The sequence below is a fragment of the Podarcis muralis genome, chromosome 3 (assembly GCF_964188315.1).
Source record: "Podarcis muralis chromosome 3, rPodMur119.hap1.1, whole genome shotgun sequence".
In the NCBI taxonomy this organism is placed as follows: domain Eukaryota; kingdom Metazoa; phylum Chordata; class Lepidosauria; order Squamata; family Lacertidae; genus Podarcis; species Podarcis muralis.
This window is the reverse complement of record NC_135657.1, coordinates 96698504-96723191: the sequence shown is the minus strand read 5'-3', so window position 1 is coordinate 96723191 and position 24688 is coordinate 96698504. Positions and strand designations below refer to the sequence as shown.

The 24688-nt window shown below is 41.1% G+C and overlaps 1 protein-coding gene across 2 annotated transcripts in view; it reads left to right on the top strand.

The window, feature by feature from the left end:
* The first annotated feature begins 369 nt into the window (after positions 1 to 369).
* TDRP (testis development related protein) overlaps positions 370 to 24688 on the top strand; it is a 32105-nt gene continuing 7786 nt past the window's right edge. Inside the window, exons 1-2 of one of the 2 annotated variants that reach the window (XM_028722401.2) lie at positions 370 to 519; positions 1233 to 1439. In XM_028722401.2, the coding sequence (XP_028578234.1) occupies positions 1332 to 1439 (108 nt within the window). In that variant the 5' untranslated portion in view covers positions 370 to 519; positions 1233 to 1331. Of the gene's footprint in view, positions 520 to 612; positions 833 to 1232; positions 1440 to 24688 lie in introns of those variants that run through there. The other variant, XM_028722402.2, reaches the window with a different exon arrangement.

Below are 24688 nucleotides of genomic sequence, written 5' to 3'. Positions count from 1 at the left end.
ATTCCATTCAAGTTGGCACCCCTGTGTGTGTATGAGGGAGGAAAGGGGGAGGGGGTGCAGGAGTGCCAACTTGAGTAGAATATGGGGGGGGGCAGGTAAACGCCACCCTACATAATGGATCACAATTACGCGCACCATTTGAACGGCCATGGCTATCAACTTTTACGAGGCCAAAAGGGACCTCGGGCCCTAGGAGTTGGCGCCTATGCCAGGGTGTGTGGGGAAAAGATGATGCGTCGACTATTTAAACACACGGGCAGGAGGAGGACCAGCTCCGGTTATCAGGCAGGCTTCACCTCCTTCCACAAGGCCCAGCGGTTGCCATGGCGACGAGGCAAGCCCGCTCGAACGCCCTCCCTCCTTCCCCTCGCGCGCCCGCCACCCCAACGGCTCTCGCTCCCCTCGCGCCGCCCAGTCAGCCGCAGACATGGCAGCGGCCGCTCGGAGGCTCCGCGCTGCTGCTGCAGCTGCGGTGCTGCTGGCGGCTGGGACGGCGACGGCCGCGAAGGAAGGTCACAGGTGAGGCGAGCGGGGCGGGGAATTGAGGTGGCAAGGCAGCCCCGGCCAGGCCTTCTCCTCCTTTCTTTTTCCTTCCCTCCCATCCTCTCCCCTCAACTCTCAAACAGCGGCGCCCTCTCAGGCTGAGGAGCTCCTACCGCCTCTCCTTCCCCACCGGAGAGGAGGAAGGGGAGGCGTGGCCGTGGGGGGGGGGGCGTCAGGACTCAGCCCCACACTTGGTGCCTCCTCCAAACCCCTCATTCCGGCATCGGGGCTCCTTCCGGACCTCACCACGGAAAACGCGTTTTGTTTCGGGCTCTTTGGCTCCCCCTGAGTATGTACAGAGTGCATCCCACCCCCAACCCCCCCCCACCCCTTGCCCACATCACAGCCACATTGGGGAGGTTTCTGCACTTCTTGCTTGAGGGGATCAAACTCGGGCCCCCAGTATTTTTAAGGTGGGGGCCGTGAACTGTGAGGCAGGGGAGGTCTGATGGTGTGGGTTTTGTTTTTTTAGTGGGGTGCACTGCCTGCACAGGGAAGGGGTTGTGTCCCCCCACTTTCTCACACCTTGTGCCTGTCCCATATCTATCTTGCATTGGGATCCCCTTTCCTGGACCATGTGTCTCTGTGAAAGCTCATTTTCTCTCAAGAAGGGCTTGTTGAGCTGAAGAGCAAAGTCATCTCTTTAAAAAAAAAAAAAAATAACCCTCTTTCTTTTCTTCTACTCTCAGGAATAAATAAGACCGGAGTCGCCTGTCCGCTACACCTCTTCCTCCTCCCCTCCCCTCCCCCTCCCCACATCCCTCTCTTCTCCTCGCCACCCTCTAATAATGTGGAAACTCAACAAGAGCGGCAAAGTTCTCCTGGATGATTCTCCGGAGGAAGAAGAGAGCCAGTCCCCACCTCCAGCGACACCAGCAGCTACCTTCTCAGCACAGGTAAAAGGCACCAGACTGCTGACTCTGTGCATCTTTGTATTTTTAGTACCTTTGCAGCCCTGGCGTCTGTCACCTTTCCTTCAGTTTTGTAGGACAGTCTCTTTCTCTCCTCCTTCCGCCACCCCTTTTTACCCATGCCAGAATCTTGGCATTTTTATCTCTGATCTGGCATTATGAGTAATCACTTTCCATTCCCCTTGGATGCCTTAATAATGAGTCTTGTGGCAAGGAGGAATCAGTATGAACCACTGCTGTTTTGTACATACCCTCTGGGAAGCTGGTGTCAGTCTCTCTCTAAAACTTCATGCTCAGCAGTGTTAGGACTCCTGTAGTCCAGTGACTTCATACTTAAGGCCACTCTCTTTTGTCCCTGTCTTCATCCTTAGGCATAGTCAGCGAAGGCACAAGCTCAGTTAAACACAGCAAAAAGAGTAGTGCGTTCTGGCATAGCTGTCAACGTTTTCCCTTTTTTAAAGGGAAATTCCCTTATTCCGAATAGGATTCCTCGCAAGAAAAGGGAAAAGTTGACAGCTATGTATTCCGGTCTGTTGAAAATTTTTATGATTCTGTTGAAAAGCCTTATGATTATGATTAAAGCAAAGAGGCTTAAGATTTGAGATGGAATCTCCTTGCATTTTAACATAAGTTGTTTATGTTTGAAATATGTAAGTAGTTTTGTCTCAAGTTTCCTTTATGTTTAAAGTCTCTTCTTTTACCTTTTTGTACAAATGCAAGTTCCATATCTGCACTATTGTCTACTGAAAGCATTAGAATTTATTGTTACAGTTTACTTTTTAAACAGAAGGGTGTGAAAGAGGAGGAAAATGAATTATATCATAAATGGATTGATGTATGACGTATGTCCTGATCCAAAATGTTGATTTCAAAACTTATTTAACTTAGTGAAACATAAGTGGCGTACCTGGAGTATAAGTTTAGATCCATTAATTATAAATAGTTCATGTATTAAGACGCTACTAATTTAATTGGGATGTATGGGTTTGTTTGTTTTAATGTAAAGTTTAAAGAATTCTGAACAGTACAAAATGTTGAAGGTAACTTTGGCAGTATCCAGTGCTCCTGTTCTTCTAGCACAATGGACATGTACTAGCAGAACTTTTCCACCCTCTTCTCTCTACCGCAGCCCTTTGTGTGCCCCTAAAATCAGATCCAGAGGGTTGGGGACCCCTTTAAAGAATGTTGGGTTGGGGGGGATGGAAGAATTGGAAATAGAGGTGCCACTGCACTGAAGGCACTGCTTTGGAGACAACCCCTTGTATTTAAAACTTTTAAAGGTTGGATTTAGGTTAATGTTTGAAAATATGAAGATTATTTAGAATTAAGAAATATTTATCCGACTGAATCCAACCATTTAGGTCTCAGTTCCAGCACTTCATATTTTGACCTGCTTTAAAAACAAAATCCTTGTAAAATACTCATAATCAGGAAATATCAGCACTGAAAAACAGGATGAAGACAAGTGAACAATTTGGAGACTGAATTGGTGGCCTGCACATTCTCACCCCAATTCAGATAAGAAGAGTCATCATGTGTAGGCTTCTACTACATATCACTTGTTAGATCAGGAACTGTGGGTGCAGATAGGATGTGAATCTAAATGCACATCCAAATTTGGACATTCTCTATCCAAGCTTCCACAATGCTTTACTTTTCCTCATACAATATCTACAACTCCACCCACATTCTACATAGGACTAGAGGTGTGTCAGAATGCTTATTTGTTGCTGAGCAAATTCCTTTTACTAGAATTGCAGCCCTATGCACATTTACTTAGGAATTAGACTCACTGAACTCAGTGAGACTTATTTCTGAATAAACATGCAGAGGATCAACCTGCTGATACATTGCAAAGAGAACTGCTGTCCTGGCTCTACAAGCCTGAGATGCCACAGAAGTTGTGAAATCAAGTACACGAGGCATCCTAATGCAGAATTAGTTCACTAACAACAAGTACTCGCTCCTTGTAATTCCAAGCTTCTTGTCTTAGATAGTTCTGACAACAATAATAATTACCTGAATGTTTGTTGTATGAGGAATATGATTAGGATTTGTTGATAAAAGATAATGAAGCTGCTTGTCTGTTTTGCTGGCTAATCCACAACTTGGTTACAGTAAAGTGCTTGGATTTAGGTTGATCAGAAGTTTATATTAATTTGGGCTGTAGATAAGCAGTAGCTTGCCTGCAGTGTGGAGGAGGTAGAAATGGGAGAGTGCATGTTGTTCCCCTTCTCCTTGGATTCAGAGATGGGCAGAGTTGGGTGGGATTGGATTCTATTACAGTTGTACTTTCAAAATTGTTTGCTTTGGTCTGCTTCGGCATTTTTGTTAAAAAAGTTTTCCATTACTAGGTTCTATAATAAGTACATTTTTGAATAGCAGATTAATGTTCAAAACATTCAGTAACTAAGCCAGTAATAAAGTGCTATAATAATGCCAATAACACGGAGAGCTGTCTGCTTGGTTTTCAAAGACCAATAGAGAGCTACTACTGTGAACAGTAACAAGGACTCAACCTGCCAACCTTAATCTCCTCATTGGATAGTAGGTACAAAAGAAATGTGGCTTGAGATTCATTTGCTTCTAGAATCAATGGTTAACTGGCAACTAGAAATGGTTGACTACTAATCCCAGCCAAAATATGTGGACCTTTCCGCTCTACTCAATCAGGAGATTTGTTCCTAATAGCAAACTAGCAACTAGTGAACTCAGCTTTTTCATTTTTTGATGTGTAGCAATCTTACTCCTCCAGTCCATGACATGTTTGCCGTCTTCCATCACATGACACATCCTCAAGGCTGTGTGAGACAAAGGCATTCCTTAGTGAAACCTACTGTGCATAGTAGCTCCATAGGTCATCCTCTTTGCTGGTTGTGCGTTAATGAGCTATTTCGGAAAAAACTGGGGAAATGAAACTTTACACAGTATTACTAACTTCTGTTTAATCAACTGATATTATACTCTGCTTCCCCTCATAGGTGCTTAATGTGAAATCATACATGTTGCCAAATAATTTGAGGAAACACATTTCATAAACCTATCTAATGTCTGGGATCTTGGGATAGCAAGAAGCTTTTTAATGGTCTCTATATCATGGTTGCACAATTTCTCCTTTATGTAGTCAGCATCTGCATGTTACTCCACAATTTTCACCTGAAGTCGTTGCCAAATCTTCTGTTATATAGAATCATAATCACTGGGGGATTTTGCCATATCATTTTAATATAACATCAACAATGAATGTTGTAAAAAAGCATTCTGATGGAATGAAAGCAACTATTTACCGTGCCAAAATGGACACATGAGGACTAAGGGCCAAACTAGTCAAGTTCCTGTCACTTTAAATATGGTTGTGTGTGTGTTGTGGAGAGAAAAGTGTAGTTAAAAGGCATAGTTGATAAATTGGTGTGGATTGTATTTTGGATTTGCAGTAGATCTCCTAATGCATCATTTTATTATAAGCTGTTTCATTATAAGCTGTTTTGATTGGTATAATAAAAGAAAAAAGTGAAGGGTATACTACTGCTGGCCCTGGATGCACAAACGGTCATATGGAGACACCCCATAGAAGCTTTTAAATAGCCTTCCTGGATCATTGCCAGGTTGCTTTAACATTGCTGTTTCATATAGCATTGTAGCCACATTGTAATCCCCAAGTGAAGGTCTTTATCGCTTCTTCTGGGGCATTTTGAACTTCTTTGCTGTCCAGGCTACTCCTGGAAAAATGGGAACAGAGCCATATCTGGAGCCATGAAGAACAAGATACTGGATATTCCCAAGGGAGGTGCATGAGACTTTGTCCTGGAGTGTAGGGACTGAATGCTATATTGCATGCCCCAGTATTATGGCAGCTACTGGCGTCTATGGGGAAGCTCAGCACACTCTTCTTGCTTTCAGGGCCACAGGACTGCACCCTTCATCTTTTCAGCTATTCACTTAATCAAAAAGGTTAATGTTACAGACACAGCAATAAGAGAGCTAGCAGGATTTCAGTCACTATTATGCTCAGTCTGAAATAAAACATCCCAGCTCCTTCATATTCAATCATATTAATGGAGTTCCTGTATAAATAGTGTGTGTGTGTGTGTGTGTGTGTGTGTGTGTGTGGAGGGGCTGTCTTCTAAAGCTGCTTATATATTATAGAGTGGGAGGCTGTGATTGTCCCTGCTAGTGTACTGCAGCCTGTGAAAGTTGTCAGTGATGTGTCAAACTCTAATACTTGTATTGACAGGGTGTGTTTTTTTAATTTAGTTAATGTAATAAGATAAATATTGAAAGCAGACTTTAATTTTGAACTTTGAGAATGAGCTGCCAGCTTGATTCTCCTACCCTGAAATTAAAGAAAGTGAAAAAGATAGAAAAAGAGCTGAAATTTATTGATGTTTCCCTTTGACCTGTTTTCCTTTGATCTTGTATTATGTTGTACTTAAGCAGCAGAAGTGCAGAGACATGTTTCATATTAATTGCAGCTCATGACTGCTCAGTGAATGCTTCATAAGTTGGCCATGCAATTTTATCTGTATATTAATTAATGACTTTAAAAGTCTTTTTTATACAATTTTGACACTAGCTTTTATGTTAACTGAAAGAACTTCAAGAGAGTCCCTGAGGGTATAGGAGGAGATCAGTACCTTCCAGATGTACTTTAGAAAGATACATCAAATGAGAGTAATGAAGTCAGATTTTTTATACAGTACGCAACAAAGAAATTGTTTGAATTGGGAAAGTAACATTTTGGGCAAAATCCAGATGAAATTACCAGTAAATAAATTCACATTTGGAATTCTCCGATTTCAAGAGAATTTATTTACTGGTAATTTCATCTGGATTTTGCCCAAAATGTTACTTTCCCAATTCAAACAATTTCTTTGTTGAATTGGGAAAGTAACATTTTGCTACTAAGATGTGCCTAATATTCCCTAGATTGCACAATTTGTCTTTTTACCTTCAGAAGTAGCAACAAAAATTCATTTGCAATGTATTTTCACCCCCCTGTAAGAATTTAGAGCTCCTGTTCCAGCCAATCAGCCACACCTTCCTCCAGGACACTAAAGATTGCCAATTCACTCTCCCTACCCCCCCCCCCAAATCTCTATTTTTCTTTTCAAAGTGACAGTCAACATTCCCTAGTTCCTAAAGGCTACTGAACATGCTTAGTCCCCCCTGGACTGATTTGGGGTGATGGTGACTCAGCCCTTTTTGGTGGTTTCAAAAATCCCCCCAACAGTATTATTTATTAAATGTATATGTTGTCTAACTTTCAACTAAAACAAGAATGACACAAATACATTTTAAAAAATCAATGCAATAACATTGATGCTACAATGTTGTTAATTCCTTCCTCTTGTTTCTCACTTCCTATTTTTTTTTTTTTTTTTTTACTGCAAACCTGCCAGCACAACACTTGTACTGTAAAGTGAGGGAAAGGGAGTTGAAGGAGTGGCTGCAAGCACAAGTGTAGAAGTGGGGTGCTTGCCTGGGTTGGGGGGGGCTGTTTTTTGTTTCACCCACCACCACCATCACCTTACAAGTGCTTGGTCATTATCCCTATCTCAAGGTTGTCATGTTTATCATAATCCTGAGGCTTTGTCTTCTTAGTGTCCAAAATTCTAACTCTTAAGTACATATCCCAAATTCTCTATCAGAATTAACTATGCAAATAAAATTCTTGACTTATGTACTGATATTTTTGCTTCATTTAATTCCTGTCAATCAGGCATGTAACCTGAGAGTTGTTTTCATCTCTCAGACCTACACTTTTTTGTAAGCTTAACTCATTTTTGCTGACCTTGTTGTTTTGTGTAGCTGTAAGAATGAGATATTGCGCCCAAGATCAAATATTTCTGAGCACTGTGCTCTAGTAGTGGCCCACTGCTAAGATCTTAGGGAAGCCTACATCTGGGAAGGAGATGCTTTATTGAGATGGATTAATTACTATCCCTTCATCTTAACCACCCTTTTGTGAGTGGTAAAACTGCTTGTAAGAAGTGTGTGGTCTAAGGCAGAGGCTTGGCCCTTAATATAGGCAATAAAAGATACTGTGGTCACATTTACTGACCAATGTGACCACAGATCCCTTTTCAAGTTAGAGATGGTTGCTCCAAGATGCCTTTTGTTTTAAGTACTTCCAGGCTGGGCAAAGCTTTCCTTGGAGACAGGAGCTCCAAAGTGTCATAAGCAAAAAGTGGGAACTGATGCTGTATTCTTTCAGGAAATATACTTTATCCCTATGTGTGTGCATGGCATAATATAAGGGCTGGAATTGGCTTACTCTTCTTCTTACAGATTCATAGAGTGACGCTACATGTTACTTCAGCAAATACATTTGCTAGTACTGGGGCTGGGGTATCCAAAAGGAAGGATCAATGGTGGGAAAGGAGTATTTGAATCTTCATTTGCCTGCATTTCCCTCCCATGCAACTCCTACCTCACAGGCTTTTTCTCTCACTTATTTCCACAGACTTTCCCTCACTCTTAGAACTGGGGGGCAGGCGGGGGGGGGGGGAATGGTCCACTGGAAGGATTGCGGGTGAGAATTGTCAGGCAGGAACATGTTAAGTAATACTCTCCTGTCCACTGATTCTCCCCCTGCTAATAGTGATGCCCCTCCCCACTCCACTGTGCATAAGCATTATGGGACAGACACAGAGTTGTGAATTTTCTAAACCAAATTAAAAAAAGATATAAAATGCTTAACCAGGTTTCCATTTATGATTATCCAGACAAGGAATTCTCTATTTTTACAACCAATAAATTTGTGCAAGAGAGAAGGTGCAGGAGAGAAACATATTGGAAAGGATAAACTTTATTTAGGATGCCCCCCAATTTTCCAAATCAGTTATATCTTGATTAATGGTGCGCTTTTGAATTTTAACATCCAGACCTTGTTGTATGAGGGTCCACAATTTGTTTTTCAGTGCAGACCCAACTATTAAAGTGAATGATCAAACAAGACTGGTTTATTATTTAACCACGAAAGAAGCAGAGGAAAAGTAGATCTAGAGTGTAATCTGTATACAAAAGAGATCTGTGTGCTTGTTGAATTAATCCCTCGAGCACCTTATGGTTTGCAGAATACTCAAGAAAAGAGCATTTGCACATTCCTCTGGAAGCACGCTGAATGTACTGGCACTATATTGCCAGAAGTGGAAGGTTGTTGCCAAGGCGTTAAATCAGGGTTTCTTTACTGCATAGAAAGCAGCCATTAGTTACCTGTTCATTAACAAAAGAATGCTCAAATGTTCAGTAGTAAAAACACTGTTCAAAATAAAAGTAAGAGGCAATTTCAAGCTCTCGTCATAACCAAAACATACTAGCATAAGGGAAACTAAATCTTAGATACACAGATAAAAAACTAATATCCTCATAATATTTGGGGAAAGAAATACAACCTGTTAATAGATATGTGTTAACATTAGGGCACTAGCTTAAAATAGGCCATTGAAAACATAGCTGCATATCCTGAGTGTTGCCCATCACATCCATTGGTGTGTGGGAACTTTGTTGCATACTTGGGCCTTCCCTGCCTGCAATAATTTCTAATGGAGGAATATACCATTTCTTTGGAAAAACTGATCTGCTTCTTATGTTGGAATGATTAGAATGGCTTCCGAGCAAGAGGCCCAAAAGTGTATTTGAGAATGCATGAATCTCTTGAATTGATGTAATTTGCAGAACGTTCCTGCAGGAAACATTCCATATTTAGGTGTGCTTGAAATTTCCTCATAACCATTGCATTTGCTACAGAATCATCACCCTGGTTTTCCTTCAAGGAAAGTAATATAGATTACTACTGCTCATAGGGAAGAACTCTGAATGAGAACTTGGCTTGAATGCTGTGGACAGAATTGCTAATCGGTAGTAAGACTGTTCCCTAAACATAATGCCCCTGCCATTTTATTGTTGTCATATTCTGTGGCTTACCTCAGACAGAGATAAAGAATGCCACATATTGAATTGTTATTACTACTTCCTGCGGTGCTTTGTTTTTATTGGAAATATGCATTTAGTCTTAGAAGCAGGCACAGCCTGTTGAGCAGGCTTGACCCAGGCAACTAAATTTATGAGAGCTACATGGATTTTGCTTGAGGAAATATACCCATCAGTGTGAAAAGGCCATCTGCAAAATATGGTGCTCAAAATAGTTCCCTGTCCCCCGCCCTGAGGTAATTTATAACTACATCTATTGTAATTTTTTGAAAATCTGTTACTATGTTTTACTTCTCAGATAGGAGCAGGAGTGTGTGTGTGTGTGGTCCTTCACCTTTTCCTTGCCTGGTAATTTTACACTCAAAATCCCCAAGCTCCTCTTTCTACCATCCAGGGGAAAGATACCCATGACCCCATGGAAAGGCCAGTAGCTTTGAGAGGGTTTTTTTTGTTGTTTGCAGAAAAATAGTATTTGGGAGAAAAGGTTTAGGCAGCCTTTCTTCCCATAAAAGAGCAGCATAGGAAACTTAATATAAAAGTAAAGGTAAAGGACCCCTGACAGTTAAGTCCAGTCGCGGACGACTCTGGGGTTTCGGCACTCAACTCGCTTTACTGGCTGAGGGAGCTGACGTTTGTCCACAGACAGCTTCCGGGTCATGACTAAGCTGCTTCTGGCGAACCAGAGCAGCGCACGGAAACTCCATTTACCTTCCCACCGGAGCAGTACCTATTTATCTGTTTGCACTTGATGTGCTTTTGAACTACTAGGTTGGCAGTTAATATAGGGATGCTTAAATATATTCTCCTAAGTGCTGTGGCCTAAACCACTGAGCCTTGGTCTTGCCAATCAGAAGGTCAGCGGTTCGAATCCCTGCAACGGGGTGAGCTCCCATTGCTTGGTCCCAGCTGCTGCCAACCTAGCAGTTTGAAAGCACACCAAAAAGTGCAAGTAGATTACCACTCTGGCGGGAAGGTAAATGGCGTTTCCGTGTGCTGCTCTGATGTTGGTGTTCCGCTGCGCTAGAAGCGGCTTAGTCATGCTGGCCACATGACCTGGAAAAACTGTCGGCGGAGTGGACAAACGCTGGCTCCCTTGGCCTGTAAAGCGAGATGAGCGCCCCAATCCCGGAGTCGTTCGCAACTGGACTTAACTGTCAGGGGTCCCTTCACCTTTACCTTTACGCAATTAAAACATGCAAGTCTCTATAGCTGCTTTACATTAAAAACAAAATCTGCCAGAAGACATGTCTCCTGTACAGCATTTAGTTTTTTACCTGTGTGTATCCGAAAGTGAGGCTATAGAAAGGCACTGTAGATCAGAAGTATCCCTGAGATGTTTCTGCAAGGTTGGGAGGGTTTATCTGGATCAGTGGTAGCAATTTGCTTTGTTTATTTTTTCTTAGACATAATGTTGCTCTTCAGTAGTTCAACTGGGTGTGTACAGTTACCTTTTTTTGTTGTTAAATAGCAGTCCTTCCAATGTTATTCAGAGCATAAAGTTTACTGAGTGACTTTCAGCTTGTCATTTTCTCTCAGCCTAACCTGCCTTCCAGGATTGTTGTGAGCATGAGGTAGGAAAGGGAGATATTATTAAGCTCTGAAGTGAGTATATGTTTAGAAGTATGAGGTAAGCATGAGTGAAGGTTAGCACCTGAGATACCATCTACAACAACTGTAATTGGAGAGGAAAAGTTTGATTTAGGAAATTTCCAAATTGCAAAAGAAAATGGATTGTTATCAGATCTGAACTGGATATAAACATTTGAGCAAGCTGCAGAAAAGTTAGAGGAATCTACCCTTTTCAGTTTTTACAAATAACCTCTTATCTAAATGAGATCAGGAAAAATTACCAGCTAGATAGAGAAAATACGTATTCACTCATTCATTCATAAGTAAGTTTCATTGTAAGTAAACTATATTATAAAAATCTATCAAATGCTCATAAAAATATCGTTGGAGAACATTACAAAACATTTATTAGAAAAACCAATACAGTGAAGTGGAAAGCGTTTTATATTTTATATACTATAACTGTCACTATATCTAAAGACTGTAGGATTGTCCAGCTTGTTTTGAAGGTTCATTTGGCTGCTCATATTTAGCTAATCAGGAAAATATCAAGGTATATTTTTATAGTGATATGAAGATAGTTTTAAAAGGACTTGAAGTGCATTTCATGTTGTGCCAAGCCAGGAATAGAATGGAAAAGTTGGTTTTACAGTGCAGTACAATTCTGAGCCTCTGGCTACATTTTCTGTGAATTACACACTTTGGTACCTGCATTAATTATAATAATGGGTTTAGCCAGAAAGGTGTGCTGTTTCATCTTTGATACTGGATATGGTAACGTAAAGTTCATATACAAGGGAGTGTCTGCATTTTGTTTAAATCAGAATACTACTCACTTTTCCAAAGTTTGGTTCATTAGTCTATAGATGTAGGGAGAAGGCGGTAGCTGAATGCAGCCCATTTATTACATGCACACAAATTTAAAACATGGATGAGATAACGAACAAGGAACAAATTGTACTACTTAAATGCTTACCAAAGGAGGCTGTGATCTGAAGCATATATGTTTGGAAGCAACTTCCATCAATTATAATGCACTTCAAAACAGAAATGGTTAGAACTGGAATGCCAATGTGTAATATATAGTGGTGCTTTAATTTAGCAGATTAGGACTCCCTTAGGTGATTCTAAGCACATTTCAGAAAAGCTATGGCAGCATCTATTGCTTGCATACAAACTGTACTGACAGTAGACCTTTGTAAAACTGCTACCTGGGCATAGATCCACATATTTAGAAAACATTTTTCTTTGGCTCCTGTTCATATGCCAAATTTGGAAGAACAATTTTGCAGTCGCCGTTTGCCTTGTACTCCTCAGTCACCATCTGGAGAGTATGCTGCTGTTTGAGCCTCCATCTGTGCGACTATTAAGAGGTTGTCAATGAAAGGGGAAAATTGTTACTGATAACTGCTCTTTTAATGAGAGATACTCTGTATACCATTTCAGAACCTTCTAAGTTAAAGGTTGCTCAGTTTAAGACTGAGTTGAGATATGAAAGAACTGAGATACTGTATAAGCACCCAACTCTTCCCTATATTTATTTGCTCTTACACATGTTTGAAGGTGAAGGGAATGCTTTCTAATGGATATTCTGAATTGGCTGTGGTTTCAAGCCGCAGAAGAGTAGTTACATGTTAGAAATTGTGATGGCTATAAAATCATTTTTGAAGACCAAGCATCATGTGGTTAGCACAATTGCTGCATATACATCCAGAACTATTTGTGGCTACTGGTCATTGCTTCACTGACCCTGACCCATATTCCTTAGTGACCTACCCACCCACCCATTTAAAGTGATACATCCTGGCTGTCTGGATTCTTGAATCTTAAGAGGAACTTCTGCTGGGGAATCTTTTTAGCATATTAAGTGAAGGGGAATACTCCATCATCACTTAACTATGGGACACTGGTGAACACAGACTTTTGCTAGAAGCTGGTGCCCCAGATGCTAGTGAGAAAGCTTTTGAGTTCCCCACAACACTTTTAGAGTTGGATATTAAGCAAAACAGCAATAGTGGGGAGAGGAGAGAACAGCTGGACATGATGTAAATGATCCTAAGTCTGCAGTCTGTAACAGTCTTAGGACAAAGTGCAGGAGATGCCACAGAGACATAATAAGACCTAGGGGCAAAACAGATTTCAAGTTGCACCAAGGACAATTTTGATGAAGAAGCAACAATGGCTGTTCCACTATCTGTATGCGTAAAGACCAGCAGTTGGTTGGATCTACTTCCAGCACTCAACTAGTTCTACGGTTTTTGTATGTATTGGAGAACGCCAAAAATAGTTGGCCAAAGCTACTACTGAAATATAGAATTTAGCTTTTGAGCATTTAATGGCCTCTAAAAATTAGATGGCACTACCCAATTTGGCTTGTGATGATTCTTTAGAACAGGGGTCAGCAAACTTTTTCAGCAGGGGGCCAGTCCATTGCCCCTCAGACCTTGTGGGGGCCCAGACTGTATTTTGAAAAAAACAACAACCCATTGTGAATTCCTGTGCCCCACAAATAACCCAGAGATGCATTTTAAATAAAAGCACACATTCTGTTCATGTAAAAACACCAGGCAGGTCCCACAAATAACCCAGAGATGCATTTTAAATAAAAGGATACATTCTACTCATGTAAAAATACGCTGATTCCCAGACCATCCGTGAGCCGGATTTAGAAGGGGATTGGGCCGGATCCGGCCCCCGGGCCTTAGTTTGCCTACCCATGCTTTAGAAGGTACACCACCTAAAATTATTATCCAGCTCTACTGCTGCTTCGGAGAATCTCTGTATGCAGAAAAAGTGCCCAGCACAGTGCAGTGTATATTTGATTTAAATTGAAGAATGGGTTTCTATGGAAGAAAGTAAACTATGGACATTTAAACTATGCATTTATAGAAATATCTGTGTTTCTAATTAGTGCTTAATCATTATAAAGGTTTCATGAACTCTCTGAAACTGAAAACTGATTACAGTTTCTATTGTTTCTTTTTCTTTTAAGAATAAAGATCCATGTTTTCATAATGAAGTTACATCCTCTGTTTCACAAATTGCAACAAAGGTATAGGCTTAATATTGAGATATGAATTCAGACTTGTTTCACACAGTATTTCCTTTTCCTGGATATTTTACAGTGCACCAACTTTTTCTGGGTAGGTTGACAAACAACATTCCTCTATTACGTCTTCAGTGACTTGACTTAATTGTTTTGGTATTAGAGTCACAAGCATTTTGGTCTTTGGTATTTCATATGTTCATCACATGGTTTAACGTTTGAAAAAAATATGAATAAATAAAGAATCCTAATAGGAGTTCATTAAAACAGTTGCAGCACTGATTTATTTTGCCCTTTGAATCTTAATTTTAATGCTTTGATGTTTAACCTTTGTACTGAAAGAGCTAAGATTGCTGTGAATAAAATTACATATGGATATGTTGTTAACAGGCTGATCTTAAACTTCATATTTCAACTTCTAGCAGATTCGCATTTAGGAAGAAACGCAACAGTAGCTATGATTTCACAAAACATTCTATTATGGCAGTAATAGAGAAATTTTTTTGGCACGACAAGCCGACCTGCAAGATTGCAGGTACAAATATTTCGAGTCCATGTGTCAGTATAATTAAATAATACACAGTGAAAGGTCAAATTAGTGTGTGCAAGTAAAAATTTGACATTTTCTGACTTTCAGATGATTAATCTTACAGTATATTTATTATTATTACTTTAAGTATAATTTTTCTTCTTTTCAAAATTAGAAATGATAGAATTGCAATGCTTTCTTTCCTCTCCACTCATGAGATTCATGAATCACCAGCTGGTCTCTTTTTTACAGTCTTAATTATAACATTTACTGCCTGAAAGTACTGAAATAATTAACACTCGAGACTGGGATTACACAACAAGGTTCTTATAATAATGTAACTTTTACATAATGTGGTGTTATATGAGCATGGCTGCTGCCTTCTATTTCTGATTCTTCAAAGTGCTCTGTTCTAGTGGCACATCACCTGAACACCTGAATGCCCACTTTAGGCTGCAGATCATTTGCATGCCCAACAAAGTCAGACTGAGAGTGTATCTTTCCACAATACCTCCCACTTCTGAAACCTTTACTTTTAAGCTTACTCTTTTTTTCCTTCTTTTTTTTAAGTCGTTTAGCAATTCACAATAAAAGCCACAAAAGGATATGGAATGTCTCCCATTCTTCCCTACTTCCTGTCTTCCATACGCATTCCTTTGAAATGTGTTATTCTTAGGTGTTCTCAAAGTAGTGCTTTTCCTTTTGTTCTGAAGTTTGAATGAGGCCTCTAGGTGTTTGTATTCTGTTATTATTCTGAAATGCTGCCAATTTCAGCATTTTAATCTATGTTTTAATCTAAGACTCAGATTTTTACCAGTTCATTATTCACAGGAATGTCTTGAGGACACATATTGTCATTTCCAGAGACCTTAAACCTAGGGAATTGTCAAGTCTTCTCCTTGAAGCAGTTTTCTTAGGTGCCAGACCTATGGACATGATTTTGTGAGAAGCATGATAGTTAGTGTGGAAACTGCAGTGTCACAAACAGTGGCCAAGGAACTTTAAAAAGAATATGTAAGTTCACGTTCTGTGTATGAGGATATGGGGCACAGCAGCTATATCAGAGTTTCATTCTTACTCAGTGAAAGATGGTTTGTTTCTCTAGCACATGTTGTTTGCCTTTTGTAGGTAGAAGAAGCCTATTCATTGCAAGAAATGGCACTTGTGTGACTAAGAAGAAACTTTCTCAGAATCTCAAGGCAGACTTCATGAGCTAATCACTGTAAATCAAGCGTAGCAATATGTTCAAACCCTGTCAAATGGTTTAATATTAATGAAGAGCTTAGGCTAATCAGTCTGATCTCGATGTCTGACACATAGGTGCTAGACCTCAGGACGCAGTCAGTGATCTAGAGTTTCCTCCTGAAGGACACCTCACTGTAAGGTGGAGTTCAAGTTGAGGTCTGACATTCAGACTGTGAGAATGAGTGAACAGGAGATATCTGGCCACATGTTACCCATTGGCTGTCTGATGCAGATGAATTAAGGTAGGCTAGCAATGGTTTTCAGTTGGTGGGATGGGATTCACTCACAGCCTAATCTAAGGTGGGTCACAACAACAGCAGTACTGCCACCATACAAATAGACGGTTAATAATAATAATAATAATAATAAAAATAAAATAATAATAATAATAATAATAATAATAATAATAATAATAATAATAATAAAAAATAATTTACCCTTCCTAACTGACTGGGTTGCCCCAGCCACTTTGGGTGGCTTCCAACATATATGAAAACATAATAAAGCATTACATATTAAAAGTCCACAAATACATTTGGGGCCACAAATTTGGGTCTATAAACATATGTTTAGGTTTGAGGTGGGTCCCAGGTCAGGAAAGCTTGAAGGGCTTATCCTAGTAACAGCCCTTTCCTCAGCCAGGAAGGCAATACTTTCTCACCAGCAACATGCATGCAAGTCTGCCCGTCCCCTTGTTTTGTATTACTTCTTTTTCCCTGTTGTTTTCTACAGAATGTTTTTGCTGGCATTTCAACATCAAAGTATACTAGCCTCCTTCTTGTTTTGCAGCTTGTAACTTATGACACTGAAAAAATATGACACCTTGTTGTGGCCCAGAACTTGTAAACATTTCCACAGACATGATCTAGATTTTATTCTGGCATGCTCCCAGGAAACAAGATAATCCACATACCTGCTCAATAGAAGAGGGATTTTTTTTGGGGGGGGGGTCACAGCAGGGATTGCTATACAAGATATGCTAGACCAAAGGTAAAGAGTGTTGTAATTGAGGGGAGGAGTTTGTTAGTAACAGGTAAAAGTACCTACAATAGAAGAGTTTTGTATTCAGGAGAGAAATGAGCAGCATTGCAGTACTTAGGCGTCGGTGAATGCTGAATCCTAAGTATGCTGGTAAGAATTGATTTATTTAGGAATAGAACTTCAGTTGGAGACTAAGTATGAGTCTCTGTCTGTCTGTCTCTTTCTCTTACTGGAATTCTACCAAAATAATGTATGTTTTCAAGGATCCGTGGGCTACAATTCTATACTCACTTACCTGGGAGTGAGCTCCATTGAACTCAGTGAGACTTACTTCTCTCTATGTGTGATTGCATTGTTAATCTGAGGTGAAATAGTTGAAATATCTGTTTCCTTTTGTGGCACAGAAAAAATGAATTCTGTATTTATCCAGTGATGAAAGGAGGAAGGACAACTTCACTACCCAAGAGGATGGGAATCAGTTGAAAAGTAGAAGTTGCTTTTTCCATTCAGCCATTGCTAGGCTGCTCCAGGTGCATGGTTGTGTTGAAAAGAAGGGTTTGATGCCAAAGCATTTTATGTTTGAGTATATCACTACTAGAATATATCTCGGAGAGCTACAACCCTAGGCAAAAAAAGGCACCCATTCTATTAAGTGATAAATCTGTGTGTTCCAGAGTCATACAAGTAACATCTAAAACAGCAGAAGCACATCACAATTATAACACTTCAGAGTCTGTCCATATTGCGTTTGTAGAGTTGACAGTCTTTAACTTTACTGTTACTAAGTCTTTGTTACCTTAGTTTGGTATCAAGGGAAAGAAATGCCTCTAGTTCCAGCTCTGCATTGTTATAGCCAAACTAAGCCTTGATAAAACAGGCCTAGTTCAATAATAATGGAGTCTCTTGTCAGTTGTGGTTTTTCTTTTCTTCATAGAACAAGATTCTTACTAGTATTTCCATAATTATTTCTTTAATATTTGTTTTTCAAGTCCCAGGAACAATACTGAAAACTTATGCTCGAGTTACATAAAAGAATGGAGGCACGCTCCGGTACATGCCAAATGGCTATTGCAGAGGCAGTTCAGGATCCGTCCATTGTTTCCATTAGAGTTCTGCTAAGCTAATTAAACATTAGGCACTCCAACATGGCTGTAGTGAGGGAGAAATTACTCTTTTTGCACCCCTGGATAACACTTATCTTTTGTGATCTTTTTATTCTTGTGGCTTCAGTGAAGCTCCAATGGACATTGCTCAGTCTTGGAGGATAATATTTTTTAGAAATAGAGAGAGAATTGATTAAGGTTTTGTATGAACAAAAACTGTGCTCAGCAGGGCTCAAAACTGTTAAGGATTGTGAGGCCCATTGATTTCGATAGCAGTGACATAAGCATGCTTTAATTTTCTCATTAGCACCAGAGCAACTTAAAACACTTTGGTTGAATCATGCAATAGAAGTTTTTGTAATAATAAACAACAATTTCATAACATTATACTCACATTCATTAATCTGGAATAACTACCATATTATCTCTCCATGGCAGAGAGTGCCTATCAGCAACTTCAGCTAGTACATCAACTGCACCTTTTCATAGACAGGGATAGCTAAGCCACTATGATACCTGCACTATTAACCTCATGTTTAGACTACTATAACATGCTCTATGCAGGGCTTCCCTTAAAGTTAGTTTGGTTCAGAATGCCACAACCTGAGTGGTGGGTGGTATCCCTTTTGGGGCACAGATCATACTCATAGGAAGGGATCTTCACAGGCTAATTTTAAGGTCTTGCTGCTTACATATAAATCCTTAAACAACTTTGGACTAAGGTAAAGGTAAAGGTACCCCTGCCCGTATGGGCCAGTCTTGACAGACTCTGGGGTTTTGCGCCCATCTCACTCAAGAGGCCGGGGGCCAGCGCTGTCCGGAGACACTTCCGGGTCACGTGGCCAGCGTGACAAAGCTGCATCTGGCGAGCCAGCGCAGCACACGGAAACGCTGTTTACCTTCCCGCCAGTAAGCGGTCCCTATTTATCTACTTGCACCCGGGGGTGCTTTCGAACTGCTAGGTTGGCAGGCGCTGGGACCGAGCAGCGGGAGCGCACCCCGCCGCGGGGATTCGAACCGCCGACCTTTTGATCGGCAAGCCCTAGGCGCTGAGGCTTTTACCCACAGCGCCACCCGCGTCCCTGAACTCTGGACTAGGTTACCTGAAAAACTAGTTCCCCTCCATTGCGCTATAGGAGCATTAAGATAATCAAACAGAACCCCTTTTGTCTTGCTATGGCCTGAGGATAACTGACTTGTGGTGATGTAGAGGCAACCTATTCGCTGGTGGTGCCAGTGTTATGGAATGCAGTCCCCACTGAAATATAGGAGGCCCCAAATGTATTTACATTCCGCCAACTGTTAAAGATCCACCTGTTTAGACAGACCTTCCCTTGATCTCCCAACTTGAGTCTTCTGTTTTAATGACTAGGTTCTTTTAATTGGATTTTTATTGTGCATTTTAATTATGAATAGTTATATTTTAATGCTTGTGTAATCAGTTTTTAAACAACTTTGAAGCCTATTTTGGCCCATGATGTACAAAATTCATCTGTAAATACTTCCAAATATTGGTTATAAAGATGTTCATTCTTAACATACAGAATCTGAAAGTGCTAGCTGGTGCATTAAGCTATACCGTCCATCTTTATAAGATAATAATTGCAGCGTCACTGGCTGCATTGTTGCCCCTGTGTTTCGCAAGGTGACATCCCCCATTCTTGAAGAAAGGCGAGGCTTGGAGCAGCTCTGTACTAGGCTCACCTTGAAGTAATTGTTCCAGCCTCTCGTGGCTGTCATATTGTATGGCTGCCACAAACAAATATCGTGCATTAGCTGTGTCAAGGGTGGGAGGGGGGAGCAGGATTTCCAAATCAGCACAGTTAAAACTTCTCTCCTTTTGCAAACTGAGGAGGGTAGGACAGGAGCAGGTGGCTCTTCCTTAAGCTGCTTCAATGCCTAGTTCAACAGTGGCCACCAAGCTCAGAGTAACTCTACAAGAGATATGAGCCCTCTGCTAGACAACCTTTGAAAGAATGTCAGTGTGAAGCTATATTCTGGGAAGGCAATCATCTAACAGGTTCAGCCTATTGCCTACTTTGTTTCTACCCTCTCCTGGAAGCTGTAACCCTGGAAACTAGTAATTGTGAACTGGACTAAGTATTTTTGTCATCCCTCCCCAGAGGCTATGCTCAGCCCAAGGACTGAGCAAAAGCCTAATACCACCCCTTTAAGGTGGGGCTTTGTAAAATCTAGTTCCATGAGACTTTCTAGCTCATTTAAAACGGTAGTCAAGATTTTACATAGGCCTACAACGCTAATAAATTATGTAGCTGAAATCACTGGCAGTATATGATAATAAATCCTTGAGAATTGTTACTTTTGCGTTGTCTGTGATTTTACTATATTTACAAAGTCAGACCTATTAATTAACAGTATTTATAAACCATATGAAGACAGAAGTGCCTGGCGTGCTCTGGTCCATGGGGTCACGAAGAGTCGGACACGACTAAACGACTAATCAACAACAACATAAACCATATTTCACCCAAAGGTCCCAGGGAAGCATATACACACACATATTTATAGCCAAATAGTATGTCAGCTGAAATCAAAATAAACAAATCTCTATATAATTTGAGAGAGAGAGAGAGAGAGAGAGAGAGAGAGAGAGAGAGAGAGAGAGAGAGTTGGCAGTGGGAACTAGAAACAACATATTTACAGGGATAACCATACTTCATAAGGTTTCATAAAGGCTGGGCAAAGAGATGTGTCTTCATCTGATGCTGGTAGGAGAATACTTTTGAAGCATGATGCACCTCAGAGTGGCACATCTTAATATATGATGAGGACAATAGGGGAAAAGGTGTTAATGCAGCTATTTGGGGTTTAAGATTTTAGGATATCATTAGTGCTTTGAATTGGGCCTGGATGATAACTGGCAACTTACACACACTAGCCATTATCAAGAGATACATGCAGTGTATGATGCAACGGAGATCTCATTGGATGACTTGCCTCTAGCCATAGGAGCCAACTCCAGTGGGCTGTGGGTGCTTGGGCACCCACAATAATATAATTGTGGGGGCTGGGCACCCCAAGGTCAATCAGCAAAGCCAGAGAGAGGCAGCCAGCCAGCCTCTGCGGCACGCCCTCCAAGAGAGCAGTTCAGCGCTGCCCTCGACAGCCAGCCAGTGAGTTACCCTTTTCTGGGTGAAGGCTCAGATGTGGGGGCAGAGTCTCTCTGCCTCTGAGTCTGAGCCCTCTCCAGAGAAAAGGGTGTCTTACTGGTTGTGGAGAGAAAGAAGAGGAGATGCCACCGGCAGCTGCAACACAGGCGTGTGACGTCACATGCACATGCCTACACGTAGCCCCCCCTCCAAAAACGCAATGCAGTGTTGTGTGTCATGCGTGTGATATCACATGCACTACTTAAAGGCAAGTGTGTGTGACATCGAACGTCTGTGATACAGCGGTGGGCACCCACAATCCTTAGGGTGAGATGGTGCCCCTGCCTCTGCCCATTGTAATGCAGATTTATGTTCACTCTATACATGCAGTTTCATTCAAAAGAAACCTGTTTTGGTATGTGGATCTCTTTTCAGGAGCAATTTTTAGTCAAATTTCCATTCCATTGTATCTAATCAGCTAAAATGAGTGTTTTCAAAAAGGCTTTGAGTCTCTAAACCATCATAAATAATTTAAAGATAGAATTCTGAGCACGTGATGTAAATGGAGAGAAATGATTCTTAACAGAACTGATTTATATTTACAGTAATTTTTTCAGAAAACATATCTTTAAAAAGCTTTCTACTTTTGGAAACACATATGGCAACCTTACGAAAAATAGACTAGGATTCTATTACAGTGGTACCTTGGCTTACAAACTTAATTCGTTCAGAAGGTCAGTGCTTAACCCAAAACTGTTCTTAACCTGAGGTGCACGTTCGCTAATGGAGCCTGACACTGCTGCCGTGCCACCGCTGCACAATTTCCGTAATCATCCTGGGGCAAAGTTTGCAACTCGGGGTACTACTTCTGGGCTAGTGGAGTTTGTAACCTGAAGTGTTTGTATGCCCGAAGCGTTTGTAACACTGTATCTCTGTGTGAAACTCATAGGCTGTTATGGAGGGAGTACAGTTTCTTGTTCCATTACGATCTTCAGTTCCTTTCCCCAGTTTTTAATTAATTACTAAATAAGAAGTTTCTTAAGTCTAGGAAGCACCTTTAGATGCTTGCAGGTTGAAAATCTGTTTATTTTTCATTGTTGTTTCACATCATGAATTCAGACTGTTCTTCCTAGGATTTCATTATGCATTTGGTGTTAAGAACATCTATAAATTATTCTGAGCTAATGATCTTGTATCAACACAACAAAAATTGCATTCAGGGCCATCTTACCCATTAGGGTTAGTGGCACCCTGTGCCACAGTGCCTGCCCATCAGGGGTGCCCAGCAGCAGGAGTCCAGGACTGACCAGGAACAGCCGCGAGGGCATGCTGGGTAGTGATGACGGCTGTTCTCTCTTGCTTCCTGCCTGGGAGAGGAGGCAGCGGTGGCGGCGGCACAAAGCTACGCGGTGCCCTTCTCCCTCCTGCCCCCCCCCCCCGCGGCAGTAGCAGGACTGCTGAGAACGCCCGCTGGCAAGCAAGCCTTGAGCTGCCCATCGCAGGGGGCAGGGAGGGGGCGTGCCGAGAACGTCACCCCCCACCCCTTCTGTCGAGGAAAAAGGTGGAGGAGGGATACATTCAGATTTGGGGTGGTGGGAGGGGAAAGCTGGGGGGGCGCACTACCATTAGGACTCAGTTCGGAGGTAAGGATGGACTTGAGAGCATGTTCTCCATGCAGTTAGTGGTTAAAAACAAACAAACACCAACAAAAAGTCCTTAAAAAGTGGGTGTGGGTTTTAAGGTGGGTGTGGATTTGTACTTAAACACAAATTGGCCAGGAGCTTCATTCTCTGTGTCTTCATCAATTTATTTAAAGAACAAGCTGGTGATTGCTTTAAATTTTTGATGTGTGGTGATGTGAATCATGAGGATGAATTAGAAGAACTTATGAGTCTTGAATGAGTCTTACTTTGGAATTAGATTTTCTTCTGCCTTTTCATTTTATTTTCTTCTAAGGGCTTGTTGTTAGAGATAATGTGTAAGCGTGGTGTCAGCTCCCTAAAAAAAAGGTCAACAACTTTGGGGTGGTTAAAAAAGGTTGACAACTCTTGGAAACGACGGGGGGGGGGGGCGCTGGAGGGATCTTTGCACCATGGTGCTGTATATGCTTAAGACATCCTTGATCATATTACAACTCTATTTCTTTGGAGATAACCAGAGTTCTATTCTGAAATGTTCTTCTGTAATATTCTGAATATTAATGACCTATATTTGATATTCTTCATTTCACAATATTCTCCAGTCTTACTATTTGATTCACTGCATTGTTTGTGTGGGATCTTTTCCTTCCAAATGACAGTCGCCTCTGTTTCCCTCTCCTACCTCGAACAAAATGCTTTCAGGGAAGGTTTGTCATGCACATGTTATAACTTGAGCAGCACATTTGGATTATTATTATTATTTAAGCTGATGTACCTTATGATTCAGGGCCTCTTGATTTCACTGCTGATACAAGTAGAATCAAAATTGTCATCCTCATCTGTTTTCCTTTAACAGTGACACATAGCTGTTCATATTTCTTGTTTCACAAGCTGTGCTCATTAAATTACAATTACTTGATGGCAGAAGATTATTTTGGGGAGCTGGGAAGTTGGCTACTGAAAGTATAGAAACCTGCTCCAAGAAGCTGTGTGAAGTTGAAAAATAAGAAGACAAAATGGCCTCTCAAGAATCTTCAGTTAGACTTTCACTACACAATCAGTTCAAGCACACTTGTGAAAGATCAGTCATGAAAACAATATAATGTATTATACTTGCTCATCTACTACTTCTGCTACTACTAGTAATAGTAATGATGATATTGCTTCATAAGGCTGAAATTATATAGTGTAGCACTGAATTATTTGAACCTTCATGTTGGGTTGAAATAAACGCCAGACGAATGGCAAGAAATTAGCAGATTATTTTACAATAGGGAAATAAGTCAATTTAAATTAAGTTTTACATTTGGATTTTAAAAGGCTCCCATAGTGTACTCTAGGGGGCACCAGAATAGCACCCGTGAGTGTGTGTGTTAATTCCTTAAATAGCACCCACATATTCTTTAAGTATTCCCTTAGAAATCTACAATGCATGGGATATTATTTGCTCTTCCTACTCAGTTCCCGTTTGCACTGGCTTGGTATCTCCTACACTGCATCCCTATTCCTTAAACATAGCCACATTTCATCGAATGTCAGGATTGGATGTGCACCTTTCCTTTCCCATTCTGGACAGAGGGGAGGTGCAAATAGCTTCTGTGAGCAAGTGCAGTTGTTCCTTTCTCCCGTTGATGGCGGTAGGGCATGCAAGTAGTACCATTTTTGTGGCCCTGTCTCTTTCTCTGCTCTTTTAGTTGTGCAGCTATTATGTGTTATGCCACAATCCCATGGCAGCAATTATGCAACTGGCATTGACACCACTCTCAGGAAATTTCAAATGTGTCCACTAGCCTTCCAAAGGTTGGTGAACAATGGTTGAATGGGCCATGAGCAGCAGTCTGAAGAGACTCAGAAGCTGAGAACTAGGAGCCAAGGGCAATCAGGATCTTAAGGCAACTAGGAGGAAGGGCTGGAGAACAAGCTTAGAGCCAGGATGAAGGAGCAAGAACAGAAATGCAAGACCAGATAGAGTTTATGAACGCCTTGTTGCTCTAAGCAAAGCCCAACTGGGGGGATAAACTAGTTCTTTATAAACCTTCCTAGCCTGCAGGAGACAATGGCCAACCGGAGCAGGTAGAG